This window comes from Schistocerca americana, chromosome 2 (assembly GCF_021461395.2).
Source record: "Schistocerca americana isolate TAMUIC-IGC-003095 chromosome 2, iqSchAmer2.1, whole genome shotgun sequence".
Classification (NCBI taxonomy): domain Eukaryota; kingdom Metazoa; phylum Arthropoda; class Insecta; order Orthoptera; family Acrididae; genus Schistocerca; species Schistocerca americana.
This window is the reverse complement of record NC_060120.1, coordinates 981,209,701-981,225,353: the sequence shown is the minus strand read 5'-3', so window position 1 is coordinate 981,225,353 and position 15,653 is coordinate 981,209,701. Positions and strand designations below refer to the sequence as shown.

Genomic DNA, 15,653 nt, shown 5'->3' with positions numbered 1-15,653 from the left:
GATGCAGATAGATTTGCATCAGTTATGTGTTACGAAAATAGTGTGAAAGGCTTGAAATAAATAATTACCCCACACAGTCACGATTCACAAGCATAGCCATTATGGCTGAAAATAACACCTGACAGAGTTTCTTTGGGGCCACATTTTTTGTCTGCATTTTAATCATTGGTGGACACGTACAATAAGGGTCACTCAAACGTGACAGCGGCGCAGTGTTCGGCTGCATGGGACTGTCAGGAAGGCATACTCGTGGTTACAGTACCAGTCGACCATGTCTGAGCGTGACAAGGAAGGGTCACCGTATTATTCGACAAGCACATCCTGATGCCTTCACATCTGCGCCTGTGATTTCGGAACAAGTAATGTATTCCTAGCAACATACTGTGTTATCGTGGAGCATTCGTTGCAGACTAGCAACGTCTCATGTGTATGAGAATGGCGCCGCATTGTCTTTCGCAACGAATCGCGGTACTGCACTATCCTGGATGTCTTTCGTCGGCCATTGTGCCGGTGATGTTGGGACATGTCCCATTCTTCCACTGGTTTGGAGAGACACAGAGTGCCGGCCTTTGACCGAGCGATTGTAGGCGCTTTAGTATGGAATCGCACTGCTGCTACGGTCGCAGGTTCGAATCCTGACTCGGACATGGATTTGTGTGATGTCCTTAGGTTAGTTAGATTTCAGTAGTTATAAGTCTAGTGGACTAATTCCTATAGTGATTACAGCCATTTGAATTTGAAGAGGCACAGCGGTGTTACTTATGGATTTGTACGGTGGTGAGCAATCGGGTATGACTCTGAGGACATCACAGACGACTGTGTTCTTATGTGTTACTTCTCATGCGACAGTATCATGATACCATTTTTCATCAAGGCATTGCTTGTCTACATGTGACGTATATCTCTCTGAAGCGTCTGTGTGAAGCTGAGGTACTCCGGTGGCCAGAAAGATCTGTCTATGTTAGAACACGTGTGGCACCAAATCGGGCGCCAACTCAGTCCCAGTGCCAATAACTCAGGCCATCAAGGACGAGTTACTACAGCTGTGAGCCTGCTTGCCCCAGAAAAAGATACAACATATTCGTGACACCCTTCCCAGACAAATCAGAGCATGTATCCAAGCGACATTGCGGTGCAGTGTCATACTGGCAAATTTGGTTCGTATTGTAAGGTTGTATATAAGTCTGACTCGATAATGTAATTACTGAAATAACATCACATACCTTGTAAATCCGCGAAGTTTCATTTCGTTTCCTCTTCCCGTTCTCGGTGCTTTATTTTTCCAGTCGCGAAGTGGTGTTTAGCAGATAAATACAGTGGTAGATGTGGATAATGTTTGCAAAAGTGTTGCGATAAGAATTAGTGTTGGAAAAAACTAAAAAACATCTATGGTGTGAACTGTCAAAATATAAGTCTCTACAATATTGTACCAAAATATTACACCACGCGGTATAAAACAGCACAAAATCGACGAGAAATCGATATTTTAGAACTTCATGTGGAATATAACAAGAACCAGATGCAGTCACATTAGATGTTGTATATACGTCAGGATAACGCAGACGTAATTCAAAATGGAAATATTCCAAAACACCTTTCGTAATAATGTTTTAAGGAGTGATACTAGAACCTTACTAAAAAGAAGCTTAAACGTCATGCCTGATGGTGAAGATTTACTGCATGAATAGCCAAAATGTAGTAACATATAAACTTTTTTTTCCTCTTTTTTTCGTGGTGCGTGTCAGCGAGAAAAGCTGTGAAATGATGTGTGATGTTTGTTGAATTCGCTAAATGCGCTTATTCTCGAATAAGGGGTAAACATAGTGTGGATGATTTGCGCGCCTTGATTTGCAATGTCTCAAGATATATACACACTTTCTAACTTTAGTACTTACTGTGTTAATTCTTAAGCATACGTTTATAACTTAATGAATTATGACCGCATTTTAAATTTTTTAATTCAGTTAATATTTATTTATTTATTGGAATAACCGTTTTGGGGGGTACAGTAAATCAAGTTTTGTTTTGCATCTTGGTGTTTAGTTGTCGTTGCTCCCAGTTTTCCTTCATCCTTCAGGAGTATCGTTCCTTTTATTCATAGATCTACTTTTTTCCCTTTGCAAACCTTTTTCTGTCGTGAAATCCTGCATTTTGTGTTGCCCCTCTAAAAGGAATTCTGTTGTCTATTACGCTATCTTTCACTTATTTGCCAGTTACTGTGACCCATGTGAGCTTTGATTTGTTACTGTGTAGTAAGTAAATAACGATATGAAATACTGAACATCAACTTTTTTTGTCTCTGTAAACCGTTAGATAGGCGACTTGAAACTAAAACAAGTTTAGCATTTTACTAATACTGATGTGAATCGAAATACAGATAATCAAGCTGCACTGCAGTAGGAATAGGAACAGGAGATGTGCGCTAGGCATTTTAAAGTTATATATATTTTGACTAACTACGTAACTGTAATGATTAACTGTGATGATTTACTTCACACTTTTACTATACATTTCCATCTGAGTGAAATAACTTCAAATTTTTCAATTTAAACATTTGCTGTCACAAAACAGATTATAGTCTCCATTTCCATTAACACTTGAAAATAATAACTCCGCGTAACAGACATATGTCTAATTAAAGAAGAATTACTCGTTTCCTTTGTACACAGAATGGATGAATAACAGCTGAACAACGTCGAATCTTAATGTAGATTCCAAGTCTTAATATAGGTCATATTTTTTACGATTTACGGGTTGTTTTGCTGATGTCTCAAAACAACGACCTTTTTTAGTGACCTGTCCGAGTCCTGTGACACGTTGTTTTTTAGTACCCTACCCTATTGGCTACGTAGTGTCACAAACTGCATCAAGATTTTATAACAGAGGAAATGTGTCAGGAAGAAATCATGTTTACCTGAAGTGGGGAGTGTCGTACATCGAGGTTAGTGTACCTAGGAATACATGATGTTTCCTAGTCGATCTTTAAAACCCATTGACCGGTTACAGCACATGAAAGAATGCGCACTTGAGACCGCGATAGGAAGTTTCTGCTATTTTCTACAGTTTTTGTTGTTGTGAGATATGAGGTAATATTCTGAACAGCATTTGTAGATATTTTGCCTTCAACACATTTATGTGCTGGGTCGTGTCTTACACCTATTTGGGAGGTATGGTTAATTCTTCAGATGCAGAAATTTATGGTATACACAGGGTGGTTCACGAAGATATGCAAATATTTTAATATGTTATTCTACAAGTAAAACTGAAGAAAAAGTTCATATAAACTTAGGTCTGCAAATGTTTAGTTACGGAGTTACTGCTAAAAAAGATTTTGCCTGAAATTTAGCAACTTTGCTAATATGAAGCCATCGCAAAGTTGTACTTGGTTAAAGTAAAGCACGATTTCCATTTATTTTGTTGTTAGTGGTCTGTGAATCCAATAAAACAGGTCCCAGATGTGTATCTGCAGTAGTTTTCCGGAACATCCAGAGAAGCGAAGATTATTATACAAGTTAATTTGTTTACTTTCCATTAAGAATTTAGAAACGTTTATGTCACTGTTGGCAACCATTACTGTGTTGTTTCAGTCGTTTCCCAATCTTGAAACGAGTTAGTTTTCTGTAACAACAGTGTATTTAAGTGAAACTACATAGTAACTGTTGCAGTTTGTAGATTATTTATGAAATATGGATGCCTTTCAAATTTACGACAGAGGAATACGACAATATGGCGTTTATTTATGGCAAATGTGATGGTAAAGCTACGGCTGCAGTTAACGAATATCGCGTACGTTATCCAACTTGGAGTCCGAATGCACGAACCATTAGCGCAGTATTTCAAATGTTACGCGAGACAGGTTCTCTCCCTACCGTTCATAATCAGTACGAGCGCTCGATACGTGAAGACGATAATGAGGATATTGTGGATGCTGTTCAACTTAGCCTGGGTACCAGTACACGACGAATCTCTCAATGATTACGCATTTCACGATCTAAGGTATGGCGTACACTGAAGTATAATAATCTGTGTCCTTAACATAAACAAAAAGTGCATCATTTACATGTGGGAGATCCTGCCCTTGGCTTGGAGATGTGAAACTTGTTAAATACTAATCGGCGGTTATACAAATATATTTTATTTACTGATGACTGAAACTACTGAAAAAAGTCACTGACAGTTGCCAACAATGACGTATCGTTTATACGTTCTTAATGGAAAGTAAACAAATTTACTTGTACAATAATCTTTGCTTCTCTGGATGTTCTGGAAAACTACTGCAGATACACAGCTAGGACCTGTTTTATTAGATTCACCAGATCAATAACAACAAAACAAATAGAAATTGTGCTTTACTTTAACCTTTTAGAGTTTTGCGATGGCTTCATAGTAGCGAAGTTGTTACATTTTAGGCAAAATCTTTTATTAGCCATACCACCGTAATTAAATATTTGTGGACCTATGTTTACATGAACTTTTTTCTTTAGTTTTATTTCTAGAATAAAATATTAAAGTATTTGCATATCTCTGTGAATCATCCTTACTTTTGAGTCTCGTTATATGACTTGGGGATGGTTAAGCTAAATTTCGTGTCTTGTAACGGTAGGAGGTGTTCTGTCATGGAGCATGTGCAATTTGCAACTGAACTGAGTTTCTTCAATGTGGCAAGAACTTTACACGTTCTGAAATCGGAAATTTGTGTTAGTTTCTAGTAGCTTCTATATCAAAATCTGTTTAATCTGTCACTAGGTTTCGATAACACTTGTACCTAATTTGATTCCATTTAGAGTTTACACGTGCGTAGCAGAATAATAATTCAACAGTTAGACTATTCAGTACAGTATTGACAAGATTTACTGAATTGCAACACTTTTAAATTTCAGTAAAATATTTGTTCCTAGGTAGCCTATATGATTGTGTTCTGCCTTGCAACATTCATTCACAAATGGAAAAACTTAACTTTCCGAAGTAATTTTTGTAATTTCATAAAAGGCGTGTTAAGCACAAAATGTGAATGCTATGTTTTAAAAATGGAACAAGAAAATATACTGAAGTTATATAACAGGGCTGCGTACAAGTTAAAAATTGTTCCAGGGTTCAACACATTACCTGTATAATTCTTAAGTGAATGTTAGTACTGATTAATTGATAATGTATGATCTAAGAAACCAATTTAACCAACTGACTTTCAGTTTTGAACATACACGTATACAAGAAGCTCCCCCTCTTGTGGAGTCACAGGACAAGAGGATCGTGACACGGGGAGTGTTTTCTCGAACCTGCGTTGTCTTTAGCTATTTGTGTCTGTGTCCACAGAAGAAAAAGAGTGGGGAGAGTGCTCGCCAGCGTGTAACGGCGACAAGCAGAGCCCCATAGACGTCGAGTGCAAAAACGCCATTACGGAAGACCTGTCCAACGTCAACGGGCCCTTCTACCAAGACCGCAGCATTCCGTTCCACTTCAGCCTCAGCAACGACAACTACACAGGTGAATAGAGCGGGGAATTTTCCCCAGACGTTGAACATTGGACAATGCATATTGCGAGAATGATACTGTAAATTTGTGTCTGTATTAAGTGACGGTCAGGGGCTTTATTGTTCAGTAAAAATGAAGTTTTTACAGCGATAGCACCGGTCGTAAAACAAGCTTTGCTATAATTACGATGTGTGCATTTCGTTATATCGTTTGCTCCTCATTCCATTCGAAATACTCTTGTTCTTGTTCATAATACTGCATAAATTGCTGTCTCGTGAGAAATTCACGTTGTCAGTTTAATGTTTACAGCAAAAACTTCGTTTCTTGTACTAGAATCTGCTTGCCACCCACATCATTTGCTTTCTTATATAATTTGCACACCAGTCACTTGACAACTTTACTATATTCCTGGTATTCTCTGTGGCCTTATCCATCGTGACTGACAGTGCTTTATCCTTAAATAAATCCACTGGCATTAAGAAATAATCATGACTCCTCGAGATGAATACATTCGTGCTGTTCTCTGTGGCTTTTTCCGTTGTGAAAGTGGTTTCTCCTTGACTAAATCCACTGGCATTAATAAGTAATCATAACTTCTGTTCATGATTACTTCTCACGCTCCGACTTCCAGGTAACAAAGAGCACCACTTTCAATTGAATAGTAACTGTGCAGTCACATAACCAAATTTACTTTTCCTTTACGAATAACACACCGCAGAAACTAAAAATACAGCGTTACTGTGATGTTACTGAACTTTGGCAAGGTTTATATGCTTTTAAATATAATATTTCGTTGATGGTAGCAAGTAATTCTTAGACTGAAATTTTCACTCTACAGCGGAGTGTGCGCTGATATGAAACTTCCTGGCAGATTAAAACTGTGTGCCGGAGCGAGACTCGAACTCGGGACCTTTGCCTTTCGCGGGCAAGTGCTCTTCCAGCTGAGCTACCCAAGCACGACTCACGCCCCGTCCTCACAACTTTAATTGCGCCAGTACGTCGACTCCTATCTTCCGAACTATCAGCGCACACTCCGCTGCAGAGTGAAAATTTCATTCTAGAAACATCCCCAAGGCTGTGGCTAAGCCATGTCTCCTGAAGATCCTTTCTTCCAGGAGTGCTAGTTCTGCAAAGATCGCACGAGAGCTTCTGTGAAGTTTGGAAGGTAGGAGACGAGGTATTGGCGGAAGTAAATCTGTGAGGACGGGCCGTGAGTCGTGCTTGGGTAGCTCAGTTGGAAGAGCACTTGGCCGCGAAAGGCAAAGGTTCCGAGTTCGAGTCTCGGTCCGGCACACAGTTTTAATCTGCAAGGAAGTTTCAAGTAGTTCTTAATTTACAAACTCATTTTCATTCGTTAAACCCAGTACTCCACACAGACCTGCCTACACCCTGCCTCTTGTCCACAGTGACGGTGGAGCTGTTGGACGCCGACTACCTGTACCTGGAGGGAGGTCCCCTACACTCTCGCTACTATCTGCACAACTTGCAGTTCTGCTGGGGATCAGACGACTCCAAGGGCAGCGACCACAGCTTCAACGGGGTGAAGTGAGCCTTTGACCATATTCTCTTCTGCTGTTGTAGCTAATAGTCGAGTGACACTGGAGTTGGTTCTGGCGTGTCCACGATACGTGGGCGGACCAAAAGGCAGGAGGGGCACATCTCGACAGTAGCTGACGCAGCAAGCTAGCCATCCTGAGCGCCTATGTAGTTGGACCTCTGCTTTTGTCTACAGGTCACGGAGACAACCAGCAGTAGCGTACCCAATCTAAGGACTAAAAGTCCTTCTAGGACTACAAGGCTCCCAGGTAGATGCTATTTTCCTTGACTTCCGGAAGGCGTTCGATACGGTTCCGCACTTTCGCCTGATAAACAAAGTAAGAGCCTACGGAATATCAGACCAGCTGTGTGACTGGATTGAAGAGTTTTTAGCAAACAGAACTCAGCATGTTGTTATCAATGGAGAGACGTCTACAGACGTTAAAGTAACCTTTGCGTGCCACAGGGTAGTGTTATGGGACCATTGATTTTCACAATATATATAAATGACCTAGTAGATAGTGTCGGAAGTTCCATGCGGCTTTTCGCGGATGATGCTGTAGTATACAGAGAAGTTGCAGCATTAGAAAATTGTAGCGAAATGCAGGAAGATCTGCAGCGGATAGGCACTTGGTGCAGGGAGTGGCAATTGACCCTTAACATAGACAAATGTATTGCGAATACATAGAAAGAAGGATCCTTTATTGTATGATTATGTGATAACGGAACAAACACTGGTATCAGTTACTTCTGTAAAATATCTGGGAGTATGCGTGCGGAACCATTTGAAGTGGAATGATCATATAAAATTAATTGTTGGTAAGGCGGGTACCAGGTTGAGATTCATTGGGAGAGTCCTTAGAAAATGTAGTCCATCAACAAAGGAGGTGGCTTACGAAACACTCATTCGATCTATATTTGAGTATTGCTCATCAGTGCGGGATCCGTACCAGATCGGGTTGACGGAGGAGATCGAGAAGAGCCAAAGAAGAGCGGCGCGTTTCGTCAGAGGGTTATTTGGTAACCGTGATAGCGTTACGGAGATGTTTAGCAAACTCAAGTGGCAGACTCTGTAAGAGAGGCGCTCTGCATCGCGGTATCGAATATATTGCTTCCCCCTACTTATACCTCCCGAGGAGATCACGAATGTAAAATTAGAGAGATTCGAGCGCGCACGGAGTCTTTCAGACAGTCGTTCTTCCCGCGAACCATACGCGACTGGAACAGAAAAGGGAGGTAATGACAGTGGCACGTAAAGTGCCCTCCGGCACACACCGTTGGGTGGCTTGCGGAGTATAAATGTAGATGTAGATGTAGATGAAGTTTTATGACATGATAGGACACAGGCCATAGCAGGTTACATACTGGCAGTCTAAAATCAGTACTTGCTATCAAATAATTCCATTGGGGGAAGAAGAATCTGGTTGGCCAGTCAAACCCGGAACGAGTTTCGCAGAACGTCAAGCCTTTCTGCTGAACACGCTTCTGCTAAGCCGCATCTGATACAGAGAAGTGTCTGCTGCAAAATGGCCCAAGGCTCTGGTCGGGACCGCAAGGACTGGGGATCGAGATGCAGAGCCACTGCTGAAACACCGATCGATTCAAGCGGTCACTGCTGGCTGGCTGATGGATGCGGCATGAAACTCATTGGCCACAGACTGTCTAGTAAGCAAAGGCACTAATATTTCAGAGTAGTGGGTCTGCTTCACACAAAGTAACACCTAACGGCGAAGGGAATGATCGTGGGAGTGATATTAATAGAATGATTATATTATTGTCAATTGTTTCGGTTCAAATACTTCAGAGTAAGGTCTTAAAACACTGAATTATAGCAACCATTAATTAATGGGGCCTAAAGAGGTATCAGTTTTGTACAGATAAAAACAATTATTGCGTACATTACCTACATTTCTGAAACTGCATTTATCTAATTAATTTATTTTTATTGCTTACAAATACTGCAACCTATTTTAATGTTTATAATTGACAAATCAAACATACGTTACTAACATAGTGTCCCAGTTTCGTTAGGACTATGGCTATGAAAAATAAAAATCATGGATTATGTTCACAAAATCACTGTATTTATTCGAAACAGTCTCCCCCTGAATCAGCACACAGCTACAATCATTTTAAAAGCGTTTTCAAACAGACGTTGTAGTCCTTTATCGGAATAGCATTTAGTACCGCAGTAAAATTTTCTTGAATGTCCTGAGTTGCGTCGCAATTGTGTCCTTTAATTGCCAATTTCAACTCGGGATCAACCAGGAGTCATCTGGGGTCAAAACTGACCAATACGGCGACCCAGGACTGTGATGATGCAGCACTGCTATCGATTTACTGGCCAAAAATTCGCTCACAGTCTTCGGTGTCGGGGCTGGGACGTTGTCATGGAGTAGCGACCTGGAAACTGCCTCTCGATTTTTGGGTCGAATTCGATGAATTCTCGTCTGCAGACGACAGAGCACTTAAAATACTTGTTACCTCTCTGCTCCACAGTTATTTTCCGAGAAGAGTCGATACATATTTCCATATTCTTTGACGTCCTACACGGCTGTTGTTGAAAGTTCAAGGAAATTGACGCCACGAAATAGTATTGCATTTTGGAATTTCACACAAGCACTTCTAGCCGCCCTTCGCCGATCTGCTGTCGTCGACTTCTCTAACGTTAGATATTGATGTTTTTATCTACTGTAAATGCCCGAATTTTAATTATATCTAAACATCAGATGGAGCAGCCACAAACGTCTTCACTGTAACGGCGACTAAACTTCGGATTTTCATAATAATAATTAATGTTGACTTTTTGCGCAGTTGCTGCGTTACCGAAGACAAGATAATTAATAACGTCTTTGGATGTTAGTTATAATTTAAGCTTCCTATTTCCGACGTTACTACTTATCCGCACTGTTTCTGTCCGAATGGAAATGAAAAGTTAAATAGCTTTTAAGTAAAAATTTACACTTCGTAATGTTTCATAATCTAACCTTCCGTCATCGAGAGATACAGTTTGCAGCTTGCCTTTGATTATCGTTGACTAATACGTACGCTACTGTGTAAATCACTTTAATTTTTTTATTAACAACATTTAATAAAAATTAAATGATCATGAATGAATGCGTTTTGTATATTGAGAAAAGGAGAGTTGATCCTACAATTACTCTCAGCAATTATGGCAACTAAAATGTCCGTGATTTTTATCCTTCGTCACTCAAAGATGTTATAGCAAGGACTGTGGTCCATTACTATACTTCGATATAGTTATTCAAACTTCGTACGCTTTTACCTTCACAAAGCTAAGTGTCCAATTCCGTTCTTATATTCAATTTAGCGTCCCTTCATATAGTCCACAGATCCAATTATGTCCCAATATGTAATTGTGTTTAATACAGAGCACTGCTTTCTCTCGCGCACACAATTCCTCGGATATTCTTAGTCCTTGACCTTACCGCAAAGATCTTTGTAGACCTCAGTATAAGTTTCATCATAAGTCTGTCCCGTATAAATTAACTATAGTCACGTTTCTTGCAGTTTAACAGAAGTTCCCTGATCCCTTCCGTGGAATATCACACGGAAATACCAGCTGTATCGCACGTCGCAGCTACCTAGACTTACTCAGAGCCCAGAAAACTAGAGAATTAACAATACCCGCGCATAGTTTATGTAGTAGAAGTATCCATGCTGAACTCTCTTTGATTTCCCTGAGGATCTACTTTGCTGCGGACGTTATTCTGATGTGAGATTATATATCGATAATTTAATTAAAAACTTTTTCAGTGCTATTAATTATTACCGATATTATCGATCACCTATCCCCTATGTGGGAATAAGCCTGACGTTATTCGTTCTCAATTAAAAGAGCAGTTACACAGTCCTAACGAAATGGGATACAATGTGTAGTTTCCCAAGAAGAATCGTACAATGCACTGATAAGCCTAAACAATACGAACACTAGCTACATCGAGATTGAAACCTGACTCTTAGCACAGCAGGCAAGTGATGGTGTAAGAAAAAAATAGAAGTGAACCAGAGACGTATCGGAAATCATTCTAGCGGCGATACAGTCCGCAAGCGGGGATATGCACTGGCATCAGCGACTTTGACACAGGCGAGATTATAACGGCTCAGCGCCTGGGAACGAACATGTCGGAAGGAGTGGAGGTGATCGGCTGTTGGCGTGCTGTTGTTATGAGCATCTATGGAAAGTATCTGAAGAAAGATGATGATGATTGGTTTGTGGGGCGCTCAACTGCGCGGCTATCAGCGCCTCTACAAATTCCCAGTCTTTACTCAGTCCAATCTCGCCGCTTTCATTAATGGTGATGAAATGATGAGGACAACACAAACACCGAGTCCATGGGCGGAGACAATTCCCATTCCGGGCGGGAATCGAACCCGGGACCCCGTGATCGAGAGGCAGCAACGCTGTGAAGGAAGATGAAGTCACTAGTGGACGTCAAGATGTTGGACATCCACTCCTTATCTAAGATCGTGGATATAGGAGGCACAAATATTTCGGAGCACATCGCTCAGCACATATTATATAGAACGTGGGGTTCCGTAGCAGACGATATCTGCATGTTTCCTTTGAGCTAAGGATATCATCAGTTACGACTGCAATGAGCAGGACCATCGAGACTGGATGGTGGATCAATGGAGACGTGTCATCTAACTCGACGAATCACGTTTATCGTTAGATCAGGGTGATAAAGGGCAGATGATTATGGCCCAGCACATGGATCGAAGCTGTCGACTGTTACCCAGTGTTACTGAGCACATTTATGGAGTATGACTGAAGGACGTTAAATCACGATTAGGTGTCAACATGTTGGACGTCCCCGTCTCTTTACAGAACATGCGTATTGGAAGCTTGTTCGCTCAGGGTGTGCACACGAAGAAAAAAACTTATCTGCGGAACAGAAGCCAGCGACAGGCGGCTTGAGCCTCCGCCAACAAGATTCCCTTTTTATCTACTGGCACAGCACAGTGACAGTACCTGCGTGCAAACTGGAAGGCGCGAGAAATTATTTGCGAGAGTCGACGTCACGTCAGCGGTCGACGGCACGTTGCTCTGTCAAAATCGAGGCACGAGGCCTCAAACGATTTTACAGAAACTACACAATAAAAAAATATATTTTCGTTACATGTACCTTTACATGTCAGAGTAATGCTGAGTGCATATTGGTCATAGTTATTGTTATATTTCGCATGTAACCAACACAATGCGCAAAATGCTAGAAGTTTTCAGTGAAAAATAGGAGTGTCTAAGATTCTGTGCTTGGTGGACATTAGATTATACGTTGCTGTTTACGAAATTTTTCTTTAAAGTAGGGAGGAGATCTACATGCATCTCTAAAGTCAATAAAAATGATTTTATGTAGTGCAATTGTGTGCGCTAATGATACAATGAGAGTGCGATATTCATAACGTCTACTGTATCTCCTAAAAGGTTCGAGATACCAAAATCAGGTTTGTGAAATTATGGCATTGGCCATACAGTTAATACACGAAATTTTCTTCTCTGTGGTAATACAGCAGTAGGTATAGTTTTCTTTTCTTTTTTTTCAATGCAGTACTATAATGTTTTAGGATGCATTGACATCTAGTGAAAAGAGGATCCCGTATCACGAAAATAAATATGAAGCTTCTTCACTTATGTTTTTGCGAACTCATACAATCAGTTTTGCTATGAGTTACTAACATCTCAGGTCGTCAGTTTGTTTAATGAGACATTCTGTGTCAGGAGTCCATCATAATACCACAAATGGTTCAAATGGCTCTGAGCACTATGGGACTTAACATCTGTGGTCATCAGTCCCCTAGAACTTAGAACTACTTAAACCTAACTAACCTAAGGACATCACACACATCCATGACCGAGGCAGGATTCGAACCTGCGACCGTAGCAGTCGCGCGGTTCCGGACTGAGCGCCTAGAACCATGAGACCACCGCGGCCGGCCATAATACCACAGCTGCACATTACGGTAGTAAGTAAGTTTCTGCTAATTATGATGTGTAACATTTAACAGCCGTTTCTAAAAACGGAATAATGAAACGATTGTTCTGTCATGTCACTGTTGGTCTCAAATAATGACATGCTTTGCGCAAGAACTGCTGCAACTGGTGTATATCACCTAAGAATACAGATACCTTGTCACTCCCAGCCAAGGTTACGAAATTAAAAGAAAAATGCAACTAGATGTGAAATCAAAATTTAAAATTCCAGCATTCCAACGCAAAATTCAACGAAACGCATCAGGTGTGGAGCACAGCTTCACAGTAATGTGCACATGTAATTACAGCGTTGGCAGCCTTTCTTTGACGTATACAAATATCTTTTCTACCAAAAATACTCATTGAACGAAATTTTGTTAGACTTTTTTGTGTGGTGTGCGATTGTATGTATATGTGTGTGTGTGTGAGTGTGTGTGTGTGTGTGTGTGTGTGTGTGTGTGTAACCCTGACGCTGTGCATAGATCCACGTCCACATGTTCCATAGTTTTTCACTTTTTGTGTTTGAGTGTGACAGTGAACGTAGATGCAGCTGATCTCTAATTTCTAATTGTTTCAGGTATCCACTGGAAGCTCAGTGGGCATTGTTCTCCGAGGAATACTCAAGCTACGAGGAAGCGTCCAAGTACCCAGGCGGGGTCTTGAGGATTTCCCAGCTGTACCCTGTGAGTATGGCTTCAACAGTTCACATTCCAACCAGTACTGAGTCGGAATGGGAGACTTAAAAGTGGAAGGGATACACAGAAGGAGAGAAACTTTATGGCAAGTTATGGAATGGGTGAACGATGTGATACTGGGAGAGGAATTTGACAGATCACTAAAAGACCTAAATCGAAACAATCCACAGAGAGTCGATAACATTCCCTTAGAATTATTAAGATCATTTGTAGAACCAACGATGACATAGCTGTCCCTCCTGGCACGAAAAGGCATTCCCATGAGACCAGTAAAATACCCATAGTCACCAAGAAGAATGTAAAATTCCCAGTACTAAAGTAGGCAAGTGTGATTCTCAGAAGATTATCAGATTAACAACTTATGGTTGTAAATTACTAAGACGAATTTACATCGGAAGACTGTAACATATGCCAGAAGATCAGTTTGGATTCTGAAGAAATATAGTACGACATGAGGCAGTTCTAATCCTACGATTTATCCTAAGAGATGAGTTAAAATGGAAAACACACACCTAAAGCATTTGTTTTATCCTGTTGTAGTCTATACTGCAACACCCAGCAGTTATTACGTCCCATACAAGATTTCTCGTGTGAAAATTAGGAAGGCCCACATACAGGGTGACATTTATTGAATTATATGAAAACAAAAACCTAAAATTAGTTACAAACTACGGCGAGCACACATTCTATTCAACACCTAAACGTCGCTACGGATATTCGGATTTAGGTTATAACATATTCGACAGGCCTGCCATCATTGGCGATGATGTGGCGAAGACTGGTAGTAAAATTCTGCTGAAGTGCTGGAACATCGATGCTGTCGATGTCCTCCCGAACGGCTGTTTTCAGCTCAGTAATGGTTTTGGGTTTATTTCTGTACACCTTGCCTTCAATACAGCCCCAGAAAAAGGACTCGCATGTGTTCCGATCTGGAGAACATGGTGGCCGATCGAGGCCCATTCCAGTGGACTCTGAGTACCCCAGAGCCAGAATGCGGTTCCCAAAGTGCTCCTCCAGGACATCAAACACTCTCCTGCTTCAATGGAATAGAGCTCCGTCTTGCATGAACCACATATTGTCGAAATCAGGGTCACTTTGGATAATGGGGATGAAATGATCTTACAAAACCTTTCAGGTACCGTTCGGTAAACACCGTGCCATGAAGGAATAATGCACTGATTATCACGTGACTAGATGCTGCACACCACACAGTTATACGTTGAGAGTGAAGAGATTTCCCGATCGCGAAATTCGTGTTGTCAGTCCCCCAAAAGCGCCAATTCTGCTTATTGGCGATCCCATCCAAATGAAAATGGCCGACATCAACAACGTGCGTGCGCAAGCGCATACTAATTCCCATTATGCCAAACGGTCAACGGTGCAGTTTGAACGTTCAAACGGGAACCTTTCAGAAGTTATGACGATTTTATGTCATATAGTTGAGCAACTGTCAGTCTGTTAATTAGTACCTGGTGGTTATAAATAAAGTGCAACTGCTCACTGAGGTCCAGTATGAGCTGTAATTAGAGCGAAACTTGGTAGATGTTCTAATGCGTTAATGCGTTGATACGGAACTGATCTACACAGGAAAAAAAAAAAAAAATCCACATGTAACGGATTAGGTACTGGACGTACGCAGAAAAGATAAAATAAATGAGAAAGGCATAATGTTGATTCTGTTATAAACGGCCGCTTACACAGATTGTTTATTATGAGCACCAGAGACGTTGACGAGATTGTGCATCTGTGAAACTGATCAACAGCTGCTCGAAGCAGTTTCGGTGGAATGTGAGCAACATGTTCCTACATACTGGCCTATAGATGACGTAGAGACCGAAAGTGTCGCTGGTAAAAGCGTTCGTTTACATATCCCCAGAGCCAAATATCACGTAGATTCAGATCAAATCATCTTGCAGGCCATGTATGTGGAAAACATTTGGAGATTGCAAGTTTGT

At 40.9% G+C, this 15,653-nt stretch overlaps 1 protein-coding gene across 1 annotated transcript in view; it reads left to right on the top strand.

Moving 5' to 3' along the window:
- Positions 1-15,653, top strand: part of LOC124594924 (carbonic anhydrase 1-like) — a 71,954-nt gene that overhangs the window by 34,812 nt on the left and 21,489 nt on the right. Inside the window, exons 4-6 of the mRNA XM_047133416.1 lie at positions 5,314-5,484; positions 6,879-7,017; positions 13,581-13,686. Coding sequence (XP_046989372.1) covers positions 5,314-5,484; positions 6,879-7,017; positions 13,581-13,686 — 416 coding nt within the window. The remainder of the gene's footprint in view (positions 1-5,313; positions 5,485-6,878; positions 7,018-13,580; positions 13,687-15,653) is intronic.